Source organism: Simochromis diagramma, unplaced genomic scaffold (genome assembly GCF_900408965.1).
Source record: "Simochromis diagramma unplaced genomic scaffold, fSimDia1.1 OVJJ01000407.1, whole genome shotgun sequence".
NCBI classification, from domain to species: Eukaryota; Metazoa; Chordata; class Actinopteri; order Cichliformes; family Cichlidae; genus Simochromis; species Simochromis diagramma.
In genome coordinates, this window is record NW_024387330.1 from 18,327 (window position 1) to 41,905 (window position 23,579).

Here is a 23,579-nt window from a genome sequence, read left to right on the forward strand (position 1 = left end):
TCAGCCATTTGCTGGGAGTAAGGGCGCCCTCCGTTTGCGAGGTGCGCCTGCTGCTGGCGGCACAGGGCGGAGAGGGCGGGGCGGCGGGGAGTCTCTGGCTGGCTGGAGCGGCATCTAATAACCAAACTCGCAAAACAAAATAAAAACAACACAACAAACAGATATTATGATACAGACTTATAATCTGCACGATGTTTTTTCTAAATTCTATAAAGTGAGCGCGAGAGCCCTCGGTGCGCCTGCGCGCTGCTGAAGTCAAAGTAAACTTTATTGTCATCTCCGCTACAGACAGTCCAGCATATAGAGAGACGAGACGACGAGGCTGCAGTTACAGCGGTTGCAAGTAAACAAACAATAAATATAAGAAGAGTAAGAAAATAAATCTACACTTTAGGACTCGGGGGTAAAGGATCATAACAATTTATAATTTACAGTTTGATGATTTAAAGTCTCACACAAACCCGTCAAAAGGGGCGGGGCCAGCTGCTTCCAAGTAGAGCACATTTCATTTATAATGATGTAAATCCAAGCCCATCATGGATTCACGATCTGAATCCTGGGTTGTGTGAAATCCCAGAAATCCCGCCTCCTTCCAGGAGGCAGCTCACCTGTGTGTCCGTGTTTAGTGTCCAGGTGTGGAGTGGAGCTTGTTGTTGGTGTGTGAAGAAACTGTAAGTTTGCTTTGTTTCCTCCTTTAACAGTTTGTCTTTAGGAACTTTACTGTTTGTTCAGCTTCGTGTTTGATTTCTTCCACAACAAACTGTGTGTTTGTATTTCCGGTCTCTCCATTAAAGTCAGTGTGTAATGTTTCCTGGCTAACATCAGCTGTGTGCAGCTTAGTTCAGCACAAATCTGCCGCTCCATAGTTCACGGTAACGGACTCACAGCTGGACCAACGAGGCCGAGTGTGTCCGCCACTCTGAGCTACGTTCGTGTTTGTGTACTTGTAGTTTGTACTTTGTGAGTTCACTCAGAGCCACAGAGGACGCAGCGTACGTGATGGCGTCACAGCCCTTTACCTCCTTTACTGTCACTGTGATTAATATTTACACACGAGACAGCTGCAGAGCTCTGACGCTGAGCTAGCACACAGCATGCTAACACTAAGCTAACTCTAACGCTAAGCTAAAGCTAAGCTAACACTAAGAGTTCTTACAGACACGAGTTAAAAAGCTGCTTTTAGTTTGTGATCAGAGTCCAGGACTGAGAGCAGCAGCAGAGCTGATGGATGATGAATACGTTGCAAAATATGTTTTAAAAGCAGATAATTTGAAGGGTACACATCCATGTCTTCCCCTAAAAACGTTATTTAGTAACAGAGAAACAGAATTAGTTAAAACTTTCTCTAAGACGGGTGACATGTAGTGGACTGATAGCAGAGCAGCTGATGGCTAGCTTCCTCTGCCTCACACTGCTGTCTTACTGCATCCGGCTGACACTGAGATGAAGCAGAAAGAAGCAGCTGATAATTGGACAGCACACATGATGAAAGGAGGATTTTCATCTGATGTGCACATGAATGATTTGTGTTTCCTCTGCAGGTATAAAGTGTGTGTGAGCTGATGTGGAATTCTTTGGGCGAATTCTTGAGCTTGTTTTGTGGATACTGTCCATATTTGCATAAAAAGACCTGAGAGCTGGAGGGTTAAACGGCAGTTCACCCCCTTTGTACTGGGGGCGCTGGGGCTCAAGAGGTAAAAGGAGACATTATGGCTCAATAAAAGCTCTGAGAACAAAACCTGAACTCAAACTGCTCAAACTCAAAATACTCTAAATAAGTAAATACATTGGACATGTGATGAGATTCATGTTCTCTCTCATGTTTTACAGTTGAAAGATGGAAAAATCTGTTGAGGAGCAGTTGTTGAACAGGCTGGAAGATTTGGGAGAAGAGGAGCTGAAACTCTTCCACTGGTACCTGGAAAAAGGACCCGGAGGTGATTTCACAACCATCAAAAAGAGCCGACTGGAGAACGCAAGGAAGGATGGACGTCATGGAACAGTGGATCTTATGGTGGAGACATACACTACTCACCATGTAATGGAGGTGGCGGAGTTGATTTTAAAGAAGATGAATGAAGGTCAGTCAGAGAAAAAAGACATGAAACACTCAGTGCAGTATCAGGACAACACTGTCACAGTTTATGGATGGAAAACTGAGGCTGTTTTAGTCTGAACTTTCAATTGTGTGTCTTTTCTCTTCTAAATTTGTTTGAGTACAAATATTATATTTAGACATCTTGATGCATGCTCAATCATGCAGGTAAGTAAATCTCCAAAAGTTGATTTGTTTTTTCATCTGAATGTAGCGTTTTCAGTGGGAGAAACGTTTCGTACATGTCACCATCTTACATGCTGTGATTGCAGCCATTCCCCAAATCTGTCAATGGGACTCGTGGCCATCAGTGGTTGTTAATCAGTGGTCATGAGATTTTGCTTAATTACAATGAAGAAACTGACCTCCCAGCCCATTGTTCCTTCAGTGGGCTGGTTTCAGTCAATATCCAAATGTACTGTTTATAAGATTGAAACCTGCAGTCAGCTGAGACTGAAGAAGTCACCTGGGTGAGTGACGACACGTTTCTCCCAGAAAACACTACGTCCAGATGAACAGAATCAACTTTTGGAGATTATATTTAGAGTATTTTGAAGCCATGCAATGCCATGTATTCATTGTTAAACAAACTGTTCCTTATTCATGGTGCACTTTACTCCAACAGGGAAACCCTCAGGCCAGGCATCTTCATCCTGTTTATCACAAGGTAATAATTCCTTAGTTTGTCTCAGGAGCCATTGGTAAGGTAGAAACACACGAAGCCTGCATTGACCAATAGGAACTCAGGTTGTTTCCATGTGGTATCTCTGTATCCTCAGCTCTGCAGTGTAACTAAGCTCTGAGCCCCAGTTAATGAACAGTTGCCCATAAGTATAACAGCAGTTACCTACCTACTATCTTTAATTATAATACACTTTAAAACAGCCATAGGTGACACAAAGTGCTGTACATTGATACTAAATAATAACAATACATGTGATATAAAAAAACAATAAAAAAGGTCAAATAACTAAAACAGACCGAGTCTCACTGGGTCAAAAAGAATAAAATGGGTTTTAAGATGTGTTTTTGAAGTAGACAGTGAAGGGGGCTCTCTAACATGTAACAGCAAGTTAGTCCATAACTTATGAACAATGATAGAGAAGGATATCTGAGTGAGCTGGTCAGCTGACTGATGAGGTGTGTAGGCGTGAAGAAGGTAAGGCAGGGCAAGACTGTGAAAAATGTAAAACTAAACACAACAATTTTAAAATGAACTCTAAAATATACAGGCTGCCAGTGGAGCGAGGCTAAGACAGGGGTAACATGCTCTCTTTTATAGGTTCTTCATGCAGCGGTGTTTTGAACCAGCTGAGCATGCGAGAGTAATGACTGACTCCCACATAAAGTCAATCACAGTAGTCCAGATGGGATGAAATAAAAGTATGGATCACTGTTTCAAAGTGCTGCCTAGAAACCACATGTTGTATTGTGTGTGTGGTTGTGTGTGTGACAAATAAAAATGTTGAATTTGAAAGAAAACATTTCACTGCTGTCAGTTGCCTAAAATAAAAAACGCTATACTTTGAAAAACTAGACAACAATTATAATTTACTTTCCAGTTTAAAATCACTGTCCAAATTAAACCCAAGGTTGGTAATAATTAGGGGTGGGTTTTTATAATCGATTTATCGATTAAAATCGATTCTGGCTTGGATGACGTGAAATCGATTCATTAAAATCCTGAATCGATTTTTAATCTAAATTTATTTTGCCCGAAACGCCAGAATCTCAGGTGAAACCTCACAAAATTTCAACAACCATCAAACAGCCAAGACAGTAAATGAGAGCAGGAACACGGATTCTGCACAAAGACGTAAACACACAGCGCGGACCAGAATCAGTGAGATGTCGCCTTTCTCACCTGATGGCACGGACACGGTCGGGGCTGAAAGCCGACAGCTCGCTGATTCTGGTGTGTCGGCGGGTCCGTGCTTTGTGTTCACATCCTTTTTGTGCTGATTCTAAAGCTGTTAGTTTGATCTCTCTCCAAACAATACTGACCGAACCAGCAGCAACATAAACATCATTATATCAGTAAGGAAGCTGACTAAATATTAACTGATAATTTATGGCAAAGGGGTGGGATTAAATAAGTGTTTACTTCTTCCCACTCCCTTTCAACATGTAAATTAATCAGAACGTTTTTTTGTATGTATTTTGTATAGTATTTTTTTCTCTCTTATTTTCATTTCTAAATGTACCTGTATATTGTTCACATGTTGAAATAAATTACCAATCAATCAATCAATCAATCAATCAATCAATCAATCAATCATCATGAATTCCCTCTGACTTTTACTGTTTTGCTTCCACCACAATAAAATCACACTTCATGCACAGCTCTCTCTCTCTCTCTCTCTCTCTCTGTACTTCAAGAACAGTTTCCCGTCTAAAAATCTGTTTTCTGCATTATTCGCTTGCTTGTTACGCACAAGTCTACCATTGTTTACAGCCTGTCTGCTGCTGTTTTTTTTTCCTTTTACATTCTTCCGAAAAGAAAACCTAATTTCTGCCGTTCAATACTGAACAAATTTAAACTTTTTAAAATTATGCAAAACGCTCAGCCGTGTCTCTAATAAAACCGCTGTAACATCAGAGGTAACGTTCATATGTTGATTAATGGTTTTCTTTCGTTTTTTTTTTGTTTTGTTTTTTTTGTCCCGTTTGGATCTATAGCCATCAGAATTGTTGTCTTGAGGCCAAGAAAGATGCCAAGCGGATTTATTTTACCAAGTGGATCATCATGGCCTTGCCATATTGGTCCATTTGATTGACCTTTATTATAATTGTGAATTTATTTTATTTTCAGTTGCTACAAACGGGACAGACATGACTGTGGGATAGGACAGGGAGAAAGAATGAAAGAAAGAGAGGGAGAGAAAGAAAGAAAACCAAAGGGGAGAAGAGATGGTGAGAAGGGGGGAAGAGAGAAAAAAAACAAAAAAAACAAAAAAAACTCCTGGGTCACCTGTATGGAGAAAAAAAAACAGAGGAGAAAGCAAACAACAAAGAGCAACATAATAACAAAAAAAAGCACCATCACAATAAACTAGCTAGCAGTAGATATCAATAGTTACTAAATAATAAACGATATTGTGCAGCACGCAAGATTTTCTTTCATTTTTGATGTACTGCAGAATATAAAATCCCAGGCCTGGAAAATCACCTTCATGTTTTATCTTCAGCTACTTTGACACAAAGGCATCTGTTGTGATGCTCACACCTTTGATAAAGTCTTGCATGTGTCAGCTTCCTTTTTATAGATACAAAAATATGTAAATGTACTGATTTCTGACTGTCAAAATTTCCCAGATTCAAATCGAATTGAATTGTTTTCTTTCTTTTGTTTTTGCTAATTAGTTGATTTATTCTTGCCTCAGAGGATGTTTTGCTAAAATAAAAAATAAACAGGCCTTTGATGTCTACAAACTGGTTAGATATACAGAAAAACATTACTTTAACACCCATGTACTTAGTTAAAATTTCTCATGAAGTAACTTAAACATCTGACAGGATGTGATGGTGAATTATTAATAAATACAAAAAAGGCTTCAGTTACACATGATGGTGAAGAAAAAGACAGACACACAAAAAACAAACCATGCAACAGCTTAATAATACTGTGATGGATCTGTTATTATGTTTTTGTTTGTTTTTCTAGAGTCATATCAAAAGTGTGAGCCTAAACTCGATTCAAAACAAATGAAAAAGTTCAACTATAATAATTCAAGCAAGGAGTCATTTGTGAAGATCACAGCAAACATCCTGAAGAGAATGAAGCTGAATAAGCAGGCTGATCGTCTACTGAGCAGTAAGAAGATATCTATAAATATATCAGCTAATGGAAAAACTAAAATTTCATAATGTTGCAAGAACTTGACCTGATTCTTCACAAGCACTTAATTTGGGCAGGAAAGAAATGGTCATGTACCCTTGATAAGTACTTAAATTCAATATATATATTTTTCTTTATTTCTAAAGGAACTCCCAGTGGACGTTGTCAGCGTAACCTTAAATCCACCCTGAAGAAGAAGTTCCAGTGTGTGTTTGAGGGCATCGCTAAAGCAGGAAACCCAACCCTCCTGAATCAGATCTACACAGAGCTCTACATCACAGAGGGAGGGACTGCAGAGGTCAATGATGAACATGAGGTCAGACAGATTGAAACAGCATCCAGGAAACCAGACAGACCAGAAACAACAATCAGACAAGAAGACATCTTTAAAGCCTCACCTGGAAGAGATGAACCAATCAGAACAGTGCTGACAAAGGGAGTGGCTGGCAATGGGAAAACAGTCTTAACACAGAAATACAGCCTGGACTGGGCTGAAGACAAAGCCAACCAGGACATCCAGTTCATATTTCCATTCACTTTCAGAGAGCTGAATGTGCTGAAAGAGGAAAAGTTCAGCTTGGTGGGACTTGTTCATCGCTTCTTTACTGAAACCAAAGGAGCAGGAATCTGCAGCTTTGAAGACTTCCAGGTTGTGTTCATCTTTGATGGTCTGGATGAGTGTCGACTTCCACAAAACTACAATCCTAACTGACCCTTGAAAGTCTACCTCAGTGGATGTGCTGCTGATAAACCTCATCAGGGGGAAACTGCTTCCCTCTGCTCGCCTCTGGATAACCACACGACCTGCAGCAGCCAATCAGATCCCTCCTGACTGTGTTGGCATGGTGACAGAGGTCAGAGGGTTCACTGACCCACAGAAGGAGGAGTACTTCAGGAAGAGATTCAGAGATGAGGAGCAGGCCAGCAGGATCATCTCCCACATCAAGACATCACGAAGCCTCCACATCATGTGTCACATCCCAGTCTTCTGCTGGATCACTGCTACAGTTCTGGAGGATGTGCTGGAAACCAGAGAGGGAGGAGAGCTGCCCAAGACCCTGACTGAGATGTACATCCACTTCCTGGTGGTTCAGGCCAAAGTGAAGATGGTCAAGTATGATGGAGGAGCTGAGACAGATCCACACTGGAGTCCAGAGAGCAGGAAGATGATGGAGTCTCTGGGAAAACTGGCTTTTGATCAGCTGCAGAAAGGAAACCTGATCTTCTATGAATCAGACCTGTCAGAGTGTGACATCGATATCAGAGCAGCCTCAGTGTACTCAGGAGTGTTCACACAGATCTTTAAAGAGGAGAGAGGACTGTACCAGGACAAGGTGTTCTGCTTCATCCATCTGAGTGTTCAGGAGTTTCTGGCTGCTCTTCATGTCCATCTGACCTTCATCAACTCTGGACTCAATCTGCTGGAAGAACAACAACAAACCTCCCAGAAGTCTGAAACAGGAGAATCTGCAGAGAAACACTTCTACCAGAGTGCTGTGAACAAGGCCTTACAGAGTCCAAATGGACACCTGGACTTGTTCCTCCGCTTCCTTCTGGGTCTTTCCCTGCAGACCAATCAGACTCTCTTACGAGGTCTGATGACACAGACAGGAAGTAACTCACAGACCAATCAGGAAACAGTCCAGTACATCAAGGTGGAGCTCAGTGAGAATCTGTCTGCAGAGAAAAGCATCAATCTGATCCACTGTCTGAATGAACTGAATGATCGTTCTCTAGTGGAGGAGATCCAACAATACAGGGCTTCAGGAAGTCTCTCCACAGGTAAACTGTCTCCTGCTCAGTGCTCAGCTCTGACCTTCATCTTACTGTCATCAGAAGAAGATCTGGATGAGTTTGACTTCAAGAAATACTCTGCTTCAGAGGAGGCTCTTCTGAGAATGCTGCCAGTGGTCAAAGCCTCCAACAAAGCTCTGTAAGTAAACATGTTGTCATCGCTTCATTGTTAAAATCATGGGAAATAAATCAGAAATGCTGAGTTCAAAGAGCACTGTAACATTTTTTTTTAAATAGTGAATTAAATGATCATCAGTCACTCAGTAAATATATGGTAGTTTTAATGTTTAACTCCAGCATTTCTAAAACACACTTTGTTCTGTAACTCTTATCAAAGGACAATCCAGACCCAGCCTATAAGAGCTCTGATGCTTCAGCCCCTCTGACAGGTTTATTATCCTCAGCTTGTTCACTTGTCTCCAACTCCAGGAGTTTGGTTGTTTTATTCTAATGCACAAACTTCAGCTACCAGACTTCACCTACATCTTTTTCTGATGTTCGTAATTTAAGTTCAAGTTTGTATCTCACTTTCAGTGCACACTCTCACTTTTTAAATATAAATCTCTGCTGTGATGTCATGTTTTCATCCTGTATGGAGGGAGAAACTCGGTCTTCATTACTGAAATTGCCTCTAAGGTCGTGTTTATTGTCAGTAACCATATGTGTAACTGTAAGGCTTCCATAACCAGTGTTCCCACAGAATTACTCTCTACGGTTTCCTCCCACTGTCCACAGACATGCAGTTAGGTTACCTGGTGATCTAAACTTCATGCAGGTGTGAGTGAGAGTGGTTGTCTGTCCCTCTGTGGTCTTAGTGGAAGAGACTGGATGGGTTTCTGCTTTATCATTGATATATCCTGACAGCAAACATTCTCCATGAAGTTTGCATTTTCAATTCAATTCAATTTTATTAAAATCTCTGTACTTTTAGGTGACAGAAGGAGACATGTGGCCTGGTCAAAACACAGAGAGGTGCACTCTAAAAGATCTTTAAACATAGTAAACATACCTTGTGTGCCACAGACTGCTCCCAAACACGAGGGGACAAGTAATGCCTCTAAAACACTTAAGTTGGCTTTATTAAACGTTAGATCTTTAGCTGGGAAAACATTTTTAATTAATGATTTAATCACTGAGCACAGCCTTGATTTTATGTTTTTAACTGAAACTTGGTTGGACCAAAGTAACAGTGGAGCTGTTCTCATCGAGACGACCCCTCCTAACTACAGTTTTATCAGTGAGGCCAGGGCTAGCAGGAGAGGAGGAGGGGTTGCTGTCTTATTTAATGAATCATTTCAATGTAAGCAGCTATCTCCTGGAAGTTTTCAGTCTTTTGAATATGTGGCTTTACAGCTGAAGGCCCCATCCAAAGTTGCGTTTCTTAATGTTTACAGGCCTCCCAAATACTGCACAGACTTTTTTAATGACCTCAGTGAACTGCTGTCTGTGATCTGTGTTGATTTTGACTGTGTAATTATTGTTGGGGATTTTAACATCCATGTGGACAACCCTCAGGACAAAGGGACTAAAGACCTGAGTAACACTCTGGGCAACTTTGGGCTGACTCAGCATGTAAAAGAGGCCACACATAATAGAGGACACACTCTTGACCTACTGATCTCCAAGGGCCTGAGCATTTCAAAGGTTACTGTGTCTGATGTGGGCGTGTCTGATCATTACTGTGTTTTCTTTGAAAGTAAAATCTCAGCCCACACAAATATATCAACAGCAGTGATCACAAAACGGTGTATAACTGAACACAGTAGTGCAATTTTTAAGCAGGTCTTCCCATTAACACCTGACCTGTCCAGAGGGTCAGTCAATGAGCTCGTCAATAGCTTCAATGCTAACATGTTAAATGTAATGGACACTATTGCTCCCATTAAGGTGAAGGTTATCTCTGGAAGGAAAAAGTCTCCATGGAGAAACTCCACACTGGTGAAAAATGAAAAAAGAGAGTGTAGGAAAGCTGAGCAGGTTCACTATGACATCTATAAAGAGAAACTTCACAATTATAATTTACAACTGAGGAGTGCAAGGAGGTCCTACTTCTCTGACATCATCACTAAAAAAAGCCATAATGCTCGGGTCTTATTTTTTACAGTTGACAAGCTAACAAACCCTCCTGTGTCAGTGGCAGCTGAACTTCATTCGCCCATGGCCTGCAATGACTTTGCCAAATTCTTCACAGAAAAAATCCAAAAAATTAGACAAGCAATTGGTACATCAACAGCAGATCCAGGATATGTACTGTGTCCACCAAAAAACTGTTTAAACACCATGAAACAGTTTCACCCGATTAACAGCAAAGACCTGGAGGACATCTTAGGTCAACTGAACTCCTCCTGCTGTTTAGATGTCCTGCCAACAAGTTTTTTCAAAAAGGTCTCAAAGACTTTAGAGTCAGACCTGTTACAGATCGTCAACTTTTCTTTATTATCAGGTGTGTTTCCAGAATCACTAAAAACTGCTGTAATCAAACCTATACTGAAAAAGGACAATCTTGACAAGACACAAATGAACAACTACAGGGCAATCTCAAATCTCCCATTTTTAAGTAAGATAATTGAAAAAGCAGTTTCTCAACAGCTCAGTTACTTCTTAAAACAGAATAACTGCTACGATGCCTTCCAGTCAGGTTTTAGACAGAACCACAGCACTGAAACCGCTCTGACCAAAGTGTTTAATGACATATGTCTGAATACAGACAGTGGAAAAATGTCAGTCTTAGTTTTACTGGATCTCAGTGCAGCATTTGATACAGTTGACCACAACATATTACTCAAACGACTGGAGAACTGGACAGGTCTTTCAGGAACTGTACTAAACTGGTTCAAGACATACTTAGAAAACAGGAAATACTTTGTATCAATAGGTAATTTCACATCTGAGCAGACAAGTATCACATGTGCAGTTCCCCAAGGTTCCATCTCGGGACCCCTTCTGTTTAACATTTACATGCTCCCACTGGCACAGGTTGTAAAGAACAACAAAATAAACTATCATAGCTATGCAGATGACACACAAATATATATCACAATGTCACCAGGAGACCAAGGCCCCGTACAATTTTCTCCAGCTAAACAAAAACAAAACTGAGGTAATAGTCTTTGGCGCCAAAGAAAAACAATTACAGGTCACCAGAGAACTTCAATCTGTACATCTAAAAACCACAAACCAGGCGAGAAATTTGGGTGTAGTGATGGATGCAGACCTAAACTTAGAAAAACACATTAAGGGGAGGTGAGTAAGTGAGGGGAGGTGAGTAAGTGAGGGGAGGTGAGTAAGTGACGGAAGTGACGGACAAGGTAAGCGACTCATGTTGTAACTGACGTCAGACGCCGGAGATTTTGGCGGAAAATTAAAGCAAATGGTAGTTTAGATTTGAACAAATTCATTTAAGCTTCAGCATTACCAAATACACTTATCAATTGTCTTATAACTAACACTATTTGTCTAAATAATCTCCAACACCCTGGAGAACAACGAGGAGAGTTTAGAGACTCTCCAAGATTATATTGATCAGTGCTTTCAGGATCTCGTGATGAAGAAGGGCCCGTGTGCAGCTTCCCCGGCCAAAGCTGAGACGCCGTCGTCGAAAAGACAACGCCCGGTAGATTCCCCCGGCTCAACATCGCCAGCCGGCAAAGATATTGCCGACATATTGGAGTCAATCGACAAGCGATTGTCCAGTTTCGACGCAAGGCTGTCCTTGGTGGAGATTCTTCACCGAGAATTTAAATGCTTGCGAGAATCCCTGGAGTACAGCCAGCAGCAGGTGGAAACGCTTGCTGCTGAAAATGCCACGCTAAGGGAGTCGGTGAAATGTCTCACAGATAATGTTACCCAGCTCAATAGAGAAAATAAAAAAATAAAAGAAACAGTTATCGATCTACAAGCTCGTAGCATGCGTGATAATCTGGTATTTTCTGGTATTCCAGAAGCCGCTGGAGAGGACGCGGAGACCACGGTAAAAAGCTTCATCAAAACCCACCTGAAGCTGCCGGAGGACACTGTGAAGAACATCGTCTTCGATCGGGTACATCGCCTCGGCCCCATTCGGGCTACAGCCGGGAGACCACGTCCTATCGTGGCCAAATTCGGCCACTTCAAACAAAAGCAACATGTGAAAAGCCGCGGCAGGGAATTAAAAGGAACGGACTTCAGCGTGAACGACCAGTTTCCCAAAGAGATCTTGGAACGACGCAGGGTCCTCTTCCCAATCCGACGCGGCTTCATCCAGAAGGGCTCCCGCGCTGTCATCGCTGTGGACCGGCTGTACGTGGACGGACAGCTCCACCGCGACCCCAACATCACTCCGTGGCTGTATTAACCTCACACCAGATAAGAATCAGCTGCACCCTTTCCCTATCCACTCACACTAACTTGCATTAACATCTGTTTAACTTACCGGTATCAAATCGCATCTTAAAGTGTGATTTCATAGCAGAATTAACACCGTCACTCTCCGTCAGTGATTTCATTGGAATGTTTACGTTTTGTTTTTTTTGTTTTTTTTCTCTTTTTTTTTTCCTCCTCTCTTTTCCCCCTCTTGGTTTTATGCTGCTCACCCCTGTCCTTGGTTTCTTTCTTTATTCCTTTTACTGCCTCGATCACCTGCTTCGACACTCATCCACAAACATCCTTTATTTCGACACATACGCACCATGCGCTCAACGGCAGCACATTTACTTCAGTCAGACAGCGCACACAGTCATATAAGATACACACACACTTAAGCCAAGCCTACTCATATTAGTAACTATGCATACACATACACAAAGTCAGACTCAGGGAGCATCTCGCCACACATTTTTTCTCTCTCTCCTTCTCTTTATTTATGAACAAGTGACGTATTCTCTCCACCTGTCTAAGCGACGCACACAGCATACATCCCTAGTTATACACAAACATCTATGGGTACACTGAGGTTCATTACATGGAATATAAATGGAGCTGGCTCCAGAGAAAAGAGGTTAAAAATATTTAACCAACTCAAAAAACTACAGGCGGATGTTGTCCTATTACAAGAGACCCACAGACCTCTTAGAGGTTCGAATGAACTTAAAACACCTGAGTTTCCTAATGTGTTCTCAGCTTGTTATAATTCTAGACAAAGGGGAGTAGCAATTTTAATACATAAAAATATTAATTTCACAGTACTCGATACAGTTATAGATCCAGAGGGTAGATTCTTAATCATTAAACTATCTATACTTGATAAAAAGCTATGTATTGCAAGTGTATATGGTCCAAATGTTGATGATCCCTCATTCTTTCACGGTTTTTTCAGTGCACTCTCTGAACACTTAGATGGCACACTTGTTCTTGGAGGCGACCTCAACCTTGGACTAAATGAAGACATGGATAGGCTCAATACAGCGGGAACTCAGCGTAATTGGCAGTCCACAAATATAATCAAACAATATATGAGCGACTTTGGTCTTTGCGATGCATGGCGCTCCCTTCACCCCACCAGTAAGGAATATACTTTTTTCTCACATGTCCATCACTCCTACTCTCGTCTGGATTATCTTTTGGTCAGCAGCTCACTGCTGAACGACATTTCAGACACTGAGATTCACCCTATAGCTGTCAGCGATCATGGTCCTGTATCTTTAACACTAATGCACAAGAATAATATTACGCCAAGAAAAAACTGGAGATTTAATATATCACTACTTAAAGATGAAGACTTTATTAAATATTTTAAAAAAGAGTGGACTTCATATTTGAACTATAATGACACTCCCGAAACATCAGCTTCTGTTCTATGGGAAGCAGGGAAAGCTGTGATGAGAGGTAAAATAATTTCTTTCTCATCACATAAAAAGAAAAAAGAAAACAAAAATATTCAGGAATTAGAAAAAAACATCAAATCACTAGAAGAAGCCTACGCGTCCCACCAAGATCAGGAAACATTGAACAAAATACGCAAAACAAAACTAGAATTAAATGAGATAATTGATAAAAAAACAAAATTCTTAGTACAAAGACTACGCCTACAAAATTATGAACATGGTAATAAATCCGGTCAATTTCTAGCAAACCAGCTAAAAATAAATAAAGAAAAAACAACTATATGTGCTGTTCAAGATTCATCTGGGAACACATTATATGAACCGATACAAATAAACAACATTTTCAGGGATTTCTATAAAACGTTGTATTCACCACAAATAAACCCATCTAAAAAAGAAATTGATCAGTTTTTGGACAACATAACTCTTCCAAAATTATTGGACACTCAAGCAATGGCACTGGATTCACCACTGACACCAGGTGAACTCCAGGAAGCCCTGATAAGTATGCACAATAATAAGGCTCCAGGTCCAGACGGCTTTCCTGCAGAATTCTACAAAGAATTCTGGTCGATTCTAGCACCAGTTTTCTACAGAACGTTGTTGGAAATTAAAGAAAAGGGCAGACTTCCATCAAATATGAATTCTGCAAACATTAATCTCCTGCTAAAACCAGGCAAAGACCCTGTATATCCCTCAAGCTATCGTCCAATATCCCTTATAAATGTAGACCTTAAAATAATCTGCAAAGCTCTCTCAAAGAGACTGGAGAAAATAACCCCCCTCTTAATTCATCCTGACCAAACTGGTTTCATAAAAGGTAGGCACTCATCAACAAATACACGTAGATTACTTAATTTAATAGACTACTCATACAGTAAAAACCTAGAAACTACAATATTCTCTTTAGACGCAGAAAAAGCATTTGACAGAGTTAACTGGAAATTTCTATTTGCAACTTTACACAAATTTGGTTTTGGATCCTCTTTCATAAACTGGTTAAAAATATTATATAATTCCCCAACAGCTTGTGTTAGAACAAATGACCAGACATCCTCCAGCTTCTGTCTCTTGAGGGGCACCAGGCAGGGATGCCCACTCTCCCCTTCACTATTTGCAATTTTTATTGAACCACTAGCAGCAGCAATTAGACAGAATTCAGTAATTAAGGGCATAAAATGCAAGAACGTGGAACATAAAATCAGCCTTTATGCGGATGATGTGTTACTCTTTCTCCAAAATTCACAAACCAATATCTCTGGGGTGATTGACTTGATAAACTCTTTTGCAAGAATATCAGATTACTCAATTAACTGGTCAAAATCTACAGTCCTACCGATTAATTGCTCCTTCCATAATTCCTCTTCTACACCACTGCAATCGGGAAATATAAAATATTTAGGTATTAATGTTTCTCCCAAGCTTGCAGATCTAACTAAATTAAACCATATCCCACTTTTAAAGAAGGTAGAAGATGATCTGGCTAGATGGAAATGTCTACCCATATCACTCATGGGAAGGGTTGCCGCTATAAAAATGATGGTCTTACCAAAAATAAATTATTTATTCTCAATGATCCCAACTAAACCGCCACAAGATTGGTTCAGATCTCTAGATTCATGTATGTCCAAATTCCTTTGGAAAAATAAACCCCCACGTATAAGCTTAAAAACACTACAAAAGACCAAGGATAAAGGAGGACTAGAACTGCCTAACTTTCAGCACTACTTCTTAGCCAACAGGCTTCAGTTTATCTCAGGATGGCTAAAACACACCCTCTTAGATGAACCTTGGCTAGATGTAGAACAAGCACTCTGCAATAATCTAGAGATCTCAGACCTACCATTTATCAGCTCAAACATCCAACGACATGAATGCTTTAAAAGCATCAACATCAGCTCTTCTCTGACAGCATGGTGGGAGTTTCTAAAATTGACGGCGTCTTCATTAATCCCATGCAAACGTACACCTATCTGGAACAACCCTGACATATTACAAAACAATAATATGATAAACTTTTCAGATTGGAGTGATAAAGGAATCAAATATTTAGAACATATACTAGAAGGAACAGAATTTATTTCATTTGACGGACTAGTTACACAATATGGGATCAACAAGAAAAGATTTTTAGAATATCAACAAATTAAATCCATAGTAAAAAAGAAATTTAAACCGGGTCAAGTTGAACTACAAACACCACCAAGTGTGGTTCAATTTCTTACTCTTAAACCCCCCAAATTACTATCCAAAATATACAGAATGCTTTCTAAAACAGATGAATCAATATCACTTCCTATTGCAAAATGGGAAGCGGATTTATCAGTTAACTTAGACCTAAACTTCTGGTCTCAGATTTGCTTAAAAACCTTTCATCTAATTAGAAATCCCAGTCTTCAATTAATTCAATACAAAATATTACATAGAGTACACTATACAGGTCATCGGATGTTCAAGATGGGCTTTACGTCTACCAACAACTGCTCACACTGCCAAACCAATTCACCGGACAATTATATCCACGCTCTTTGGTTCTGTCCACCAGTTCAGAAGTTTTGGCGCGAGATATGTGAAGACTTATCGAAGTGTCTGAAATGTAACATTCCAACTTCCCCCTTAGTGTGTTTGTTGGGCAGCTTAGATAATGTCACTTCAGAAAAGAATATCGCCCATATGGTTTTCACTGCCCTATGCATAGCCAAGAAAACAGTCCTCATGAACTGGAAAAATAAAAATAATCTTAATTCTAACCAATATAGAAATTATCTATTAGATTACATTAGTCTTGATACAGCCTCTGCCACCACATCAGATCAATTGCTCTGGGCTCCTTTGATCGGCTCCATCACCTAGTGGGGGTGGGTGGTCATAGTTTGGTCCCGCCTTCACTGTTGTGATTGGTGTGGGGGTAGGGACAGGCTTGGGGCGTCGGGGGGTTCCCCGGAGGCATCTTCCTTGGGGGGCTCAACCCGGGGTAGCGGTCATGTCCGGTTAGGGGCTCTGTTGGCTCTCCGGTGACTGTTTCCTCGCGGCTGCGTGCAGCGGGGCTAGGGGAGGGTCTGTGCTGACGGGCGTGGGTTACTGACCTGGTAGCCTGGCTGGCCCTGGGTGGGTCCGGGATGGGCGTGAGGTTCTGGGGGCGCTCCGTCTCTGGGCTGGGACCCGGACCGGGCCTCGGGGGCTTGGGTCCTGGTTGGTGTGTTGCCGGGGTTGTGGGCGGGTGGGTGCATGGGGGCCCAGCCCTGGAGCAGGGTGCCGCCGGTGCGTCGAGCCACCTGGGGGGCTCTTCAACTGGTGGGGGAGATTGTCACATCTTGCAGGAGCTTTCCTCTCCTCAGGAGCTCCCTCTGCAGGAGGGGGAGATACAGGAGAGGTGGAGGAAGATCTCAGCCTGGGTGTTTATTGTCTTATGTAGTCTGGAAGATGAGTGGATGGTGGGGTGGGTGCAGTTTTCTCTGTGGTGGGGTTGGGTGGACTGTCCCGGGCTCTGTGGGGCCGGGCGGCGCTGCTGCGCTGGGCCCCGGTCTGGATGGGCCTGGGCCCCCTTTCCCTGGTGGGTCGCGGAGTATGGGGGTGCCTACTGGGGTCAGCGGGGGAGCTGGCCCCAGGGAGGGGTCACTTGCCCCTCCCTTCCTTCCCTCCCCATCTCCAGCTGCCTCCCTCTTCCCGCTCCACCACAACCACCCACACATGCAGGGCCTTGGAGTAGGGGTATGTCACCAGGGTGCAGAGGAGGCTACCCCCCCCTCTGTCCCCTTCTGGCTGCCTCTGCCTCAATTTTATCCCACAACTTAGACATTCACATTACTCACACTCTCATTACACATACATATAGGATCTTGGGGGTGGGCACGATACACGGAGTCCAAAGTACCATCAGGGTGTACACCCCACCCCTGGCATCGTTGCCCACCTCTCAATTTTAAATACACGTAGACATTGAGGGCTAGCGGGAGGGACCATGCGCTTACCTGCTGCTCTCTGGCAGGTAGCTCCATGCCCTCCTGGGTTTTAAATGCACCTTAGAACACACATGCATCAACATTACAATGAGCGGGTGGAGGGAGGTTTGGAGTCTTCTCTCACCCCCGTTCCCTGCGACCTGCTGGAGCAGGGGGGCTAGGAGGAGGAGTTGGCCGTCCGACTGCGGTCTGGAGTGTGGAGCCTTCCTGCTGCTGCGGAGTCGGGGCGGTCTGCCTCCCCCCACCACAGGGAAAAGGGAAACACCACCTGGGTCTGGGTGCAGTTCCCCCCTCCAGGGGCGGGGGCACCTAGACCCGGTTTGTAGAGTACGCTTGGGGAGTGTGATCGTGTATACAGCGTCTCTTTATGTCTGTCTCCACGTTGGTTGAGTGTGGAGTAAGTGCATATGAGAGCATGAGGGTGGGAATGGATGTTTGTATCTGTGTGTGCCTGTATGTCTGTGTCTATATGTCAGGTTGGGTGTCAGGCGCCACCTCTCTGGGGACATCTCAGGCCCTCCAAGGTTTGGAGGCCTATCTCCCCCTACCACCACTTCCCCTGCCAGTGGCGGACCCCCTCAGACATCGGTGCGTTGGTGGTTCTTTGTGTCCGGGGGGTGGGCGTCCAGGTACACACCGGCTCACTCCTTGGCGGCCGCTTATCGGGGCCTGGAGCCTGGGGCTCGCTCGGGCCACTTCAGAGGTGGGGTGCCCCCGGCCTCTCGGCCTGGGGCTCGGTCACTCAGGCGCAGCTGGCTGCCGGCGGAGCTCACGGGCGCGTCACTGCAACTCCCCCTGGCTTCTGCTCCGCGGCTGCTGAGTGAGCCCTCATCTGGGACTCTCCTCAGCTCTTTCCGGGACAGTGGCGCAGCTGCCCCTCTGTTGGTCTTCCTTGGTCTCTTGTGTTCTGGGGGCCTCTGGATGTCTGGAGTCTTGATCTCCTCCACACCTGCTTCACGCCCTGGAGGACGGGGCTGTGGCCCCCCCACACCCTCTAGCAGATTATTACATGAAGGAACCTTTTAAAAAAACAAAAAACAAGCGCGTCCATGCTCACAGGTGTACACACGGGTGATCACACCCACAAACTACACCCTTTTTGGCTCCTACCTCAAAGCACACTGTGTTCTGTTGATCTTATGTGCTGCACAATAATGTTTAACATTTAGTATTTACTGTCATATTCCCATATATCATTGTGATGTTGTTTATTCTATTACTCTTGTTCTCTTCTGCTTGCTTTCTTTTTTCTTTCTCAGCAGGTGATCCAGGTGATTGATATATGCATTTTTTTTTTTCTGCCCATTCTGTTGGTTTTTGTCTTTTGCCCTTCTCCCCCGTCCCTCTTCTCAGCTGTTTCTCTTTCCCTCTTTCTTTCTCCCCTTCTTTCCCCCAGTCAAGTCTGTCCCGTATTCAGTAAGTGAAAATAAAATAAACAATAAAAGGTGAATCAAATGGACCATTACGGCAAGGCTGGGATGGTCAGTTTGGTAAAGTAAATCCGTTGGGCATCTTTCTTTGCCTTTAGACAACAATTCTGATGGCAAAAGAGCCAAACGGGACAGGCAAAAAAAAAAAAAAAAAAAAAAAAAGAAAAACACATTAAGACAATAACAAAGTCAGCTTACTATCACCTCAAGAATATCTCAAGGATAAAAGATCTGATGTCTCAACAGGACCTGGAAAAACTAGTCCATGCATTCATCTTTAGTAGGCTTGATTACTGTAACAGCATCTTTACAGGTCTACCTAAAAAATCAGTCAGACAACTACAGCTCATTCAGAACTCTGCTGCTCGAGTCCTCACTAAGACCAAAAAAGTGGACCACATCAGTCCAGCTCTGAGGTCTTTCACTGGCTGCCTGTCCGTCAGAGGATAGACTTTAAAGTTCTGATGCTGGTCTATAAAGCTCTGAATGGTTTAGGACCAAAATACATCAGTGACCTCCTGACCCATTATGAACCTTCCAGATCCCTCAGGTCATCTGGATCCGGTCTTTTATCAGTTCCCAGAGTCAGAACCAGACACGGAGAAGCTGCATTCAGCTTTTATGCTCCTTATATCTGGAACAAACTCCCAGAAAGCCTCAGATCAGCTGAAACACTCAGTTTATTTAAATCCAAGTTGAAGACTCACCTGTTCTCAGCTGCATTTGAATAAAGCACCAAATCCACACTTTTAAGCTTAAATTTCAAAACTTACATTAACTACAGATTTTATCTACTGTTCTGATTTTATCTGTTTTGATTTTATATACTGTTTTGTTTGTTTGTTTGTTTTAATATATTTTAAATCATGCTTTTTATTTGTTTTTGTTTCTAATGTCTCTGTAAAGCACTTTGAATCACCTTGTTGTTGAATTGTGCTATACAAATAAATTTGCCTTGCCTTGCCTTGCCTTGCCTTTATTTATATAGCGCCAAATCACAACAAAAGTCGCCTCAAGGAACTTCATAGATACAGAGAAAAACCCAACAATCATATGACCCCCAATGAGCAAGCACTTTGGCAACAGTGGGAAGGAAAAACTCCCTTTTAACAGGAAGAAACCTCCGGCAGAACCAGGCTCAGGGAGGGGCGGGGCCATCTGCTGCGACCGGTTGGGGTGAGAGAAGGAAGACAGGATTTCAGCTCATTTCCTTTATACACACCTTTAACAGGAAGAGTTTTATACAGCTAGTGTTTAAAATCCAGTGTTCCTCACAATACACAGGTAATGAGCATAATGATTATTGAATTACTACAATTTTCTAAAATAATTGTTTTAGTTAATATTGTATGATAGTGTACACAGAATTATTAGCTCAGTAGGCAGAGTGGTCGCCCCATGATCATAAGGTCAGGGGTCGAATCCACCGAATAGCTACCTTGTGGTACCCCTGAGCGAGGTACCATCAAGGTACCAATCATGTGCACTGGACTGGTAGCACTCATAGTCTCATAGGTTTAAAATAAAATTTAAAAAAAAGGTTCAACATATAAACAAATTTAATTTGATCACATATATTGTTGGGTTTTTTTGTTTTTGTTTTTTCCCTTTCTCACACAGACTGAGTAGCTGTAACGTCTCAGAGGAAGGCTGTGAAAATATGTTGTCAGTGGTCAGCTCCCAGTCCTGTAGTCTGAGAGAGCTGGACCTGAGTACCAACAGCCTGAAGGCTTCAGCAGTAAAGCTTCTGTCTGCTGCAGTGGAGAGTCCACACACCAAACTGGATGTTCTGAGGTCAGATCAATTTGTATTCTGCTTAGTTCTGTTTGTTTGTGTGTTTGATGTTGTTTTTGTTTATGTCTTTATCCAGTTATCCTTGTTTCATGGCATTTTTATTCATTTCCAAGTTAAAGTGAAGTTTTACTAACCTGCTCAGCACAAGACAATAAGCTATTGCACCTTGATTACACTTTAACAACAATCTTTATTCATGTTTTTATCTTCAGACTTAACATCTGTGAACTCTCAGAGGAAAACTGTGAAGCTCTGTCCTCAGTTCTCAGCTCGCAGTCCTCTAGTCTGACAGAGCTGGACCTGAGTATCAGAAAGCTGCAGGATTCAGGAGTGAAGCTTCTGTCTGCTGGACTACAACGTTTAAACTGTAAACTGAATACTCTGAGGTCAGATCAGAAAACATTTGTTTTTAGAATTATTAATTAAAGTTCATCCATACGATGTCGTATCTTAGTATGTTTATGTTTCCTTTAAAAATAGAAAGTCAACATTTAATGTTTTGAAATGTATTAACAAGCTCTACATGAGTATTTGTTGTATAGACTGCCTTTTATTTTTCAGACTGGGTGGCTGTAACCTGTCAGAGAGAAGCTGTGAAGCTCTGTCCTCAGTCCTCAGCTCCCAGTCCTCCAGTCTGAGAGAGCTGGACCTGAGTAACTCTGACCTGCAGGATTCAGGAGTGAAGCTTCTGTCCGCTGGACTAAAGAGTTCACAGTGTGCAGTGGAAACTCTCAGGTCAGGATTCAAACTTTTCCACAGATGATCATTTGAAATGTGACTTATATTATTGTATAAACAGGTAACTTTTATAAAGCTGTCAAGTGAACTTTTATTCACATTTGAGTGGATAATTGGACTCTGAATTACTAAAAGTTGTTATAGTCATGTCTTTGTTTATTTAAAAAAATACTTCATGTACTGCCTAATTTAAAGATTTATGCTCCTTTGGGCCCATAATATATATATTTGATTTCTTTGTGAATGAAATTAGGAGGATATTGGCGACTGCTGATTGGCTCGCTGTTTGTTTTTTATTCACACTACTTACTTAATTTTAAAGGCTGATTTCTCTAAATGAGATGTTTATCTTTTCTTCTACAACACTTGGAGCCACCAAATCTTCTTGCTGGATTTATTCATTACAGTTTTATTTAAAGAATATTAGACTCGTAACATAATAAATATATTTATTTCACTTCTTCTTGAGAGAAAGGGATGACTGGGTGAGCTCCGGTGGTTCATCCCAGTAGAGAGAGTGGCACACTGGGCTGCAAATGATCACAGTAGTAATGGCCATAGTTTGATAAAACAGGCCGTCTTACCCTGTAGATAATACAGGGTTCTGGTGCCGATGTGGGGGAGGGGACTCACCCGGTACTAACTACATACTACTAACTACCTCATCCAGATGTCTTCCCTACTAACCCTGATAAGAAGTAACTGCAGTAGCCTTATAGGTCAAATCAGTTTCACCTGTTAAAGGTAGCTCCACTATTAATGGTGTCACTTGTTATTTCTGGGATGAGTTTAGTAGCCTGAACAGCTGCTCAAGGGAAAGGTTAATTTTATTATTATTATTTAATTACTAAGTCTGGGGTAACCTGCAAGAGCTGTTTGCACAAAGAATAATACTGAGACTTTTAGGTTTTATCGTTTTACACAAGGTTTAAAAATGAATGTCCACAATTGAATTGCAGAAATTGTTATTGAGCTAATACTGATGTAGTTGTTATCTTTGGTAAGGAGAGATTGGAGGAAGAATGAGCACAGTCAGGCCTAAAGATGCTCTTAATAATAATAATGGATTGCATTTATATAGCGCTTTTCGAGACCCTCAAGGACCCTTTACAATTCCACTATTCATTCACTGTCACACACTGGTGGAGGCAGCTACAGTTGTAGCCACAGCTGCCCTGGGACAGACTGACAGAAGCGAGGCTGCCATATCGTGCCATCGGCCCCTCTGGTCATCACCAGTAAGCGGTAGGTGAAGTGTCTTGCCCAAGGACAAAACGACCAAGACAGAGAGAGCTGGCTCATCAGACAGACAAGCTCATCTTGTAACCTACTGGTTCGCTGGTCAGCACACCAGCTGACTAGCGAACTGGCTAACTAGCAGACTGGCTAACTAGCACACCAGCTAACTAGCACACCGGCTAAAGAGCAAATCAGCTAACTAGCAGACCAGCTAACGGCAGCCACAAGCTGAAGGACGATTAAATGTAGTGGAGATATCAGGGATGACACTGGTGTGCCTGATTCACTCTTCAGCACTCCGGTCACTCCAGTGTGTCAGCCAGAACACCACTGAAGGCCAAATGATCCCAGCGTGTGGAATAAGGAGCTTAAGGTTCGGATTGAGGCACTTTATTCTTTCACTGATTGATTCTTGTGGCTGTGATCACATGTGTGGTTTCTTACAAAAAGGAAGTACACAATACAAATACATGACAAATAAGATGAATACATAAGATACATATCCAGTTATATGTACGTACATATATGTACATACATCAGTATAGCTAATATAGCCATATATAAGGACAAAGATTACAGTACTATAATGCAGTAATGTTAAACACAAAGGTGTATATCTACATAAATCTATCCTATCAGTAATCAGGGTACTGTAGTATACTTCTACTACATAAACTATACAAACTAAACGACATTAGTGTGACTTTAAGTTACCATCAGTACAGACGAACTGATGGTAGTTGGACAAAATAAAGACTTTGCAATTATTGTGAAGGGCTTCCGGTTAAACTAAGATCAGCTGATTACCTCATAACAAATTGTTTGCTATAGAACGCAGCTCCCACTCTTCATTAATATCATGTACTATAACTCCCAGGTAACCATGGT

At 42.1% G+C, this 23,579-nt stretch overlaps 1 protein-coding gene across 1 annotated transcript; it reads left to right on the top strand.

The window, feature by feature from the left end:
• The first annotated feature begins 1,837 nt into the window (after positions 1–1,837).
• Positions 1,838–21,170, top strand: LOC120717986 (NACHT, LRR and PYD domains-containing protein 3-like). Its single transcript, XM_040006289.1, has 4 exons — positions 1,838–2,081; positions 7,671–7,866; positions 20,541–20,714; positions 20,927–21,170. Exons 1-4 carry the CDS (start codon positions 1,838–1,840, stop codon positions 21,138–21,140), a joined length of 828 nt encoding a protein of 275 aa, XP_039862223.1. The 3' UTR covers positions 21,141–21,170.
• Positions 21,171–23,579: the final 2,409 nt, after the last annotated feature.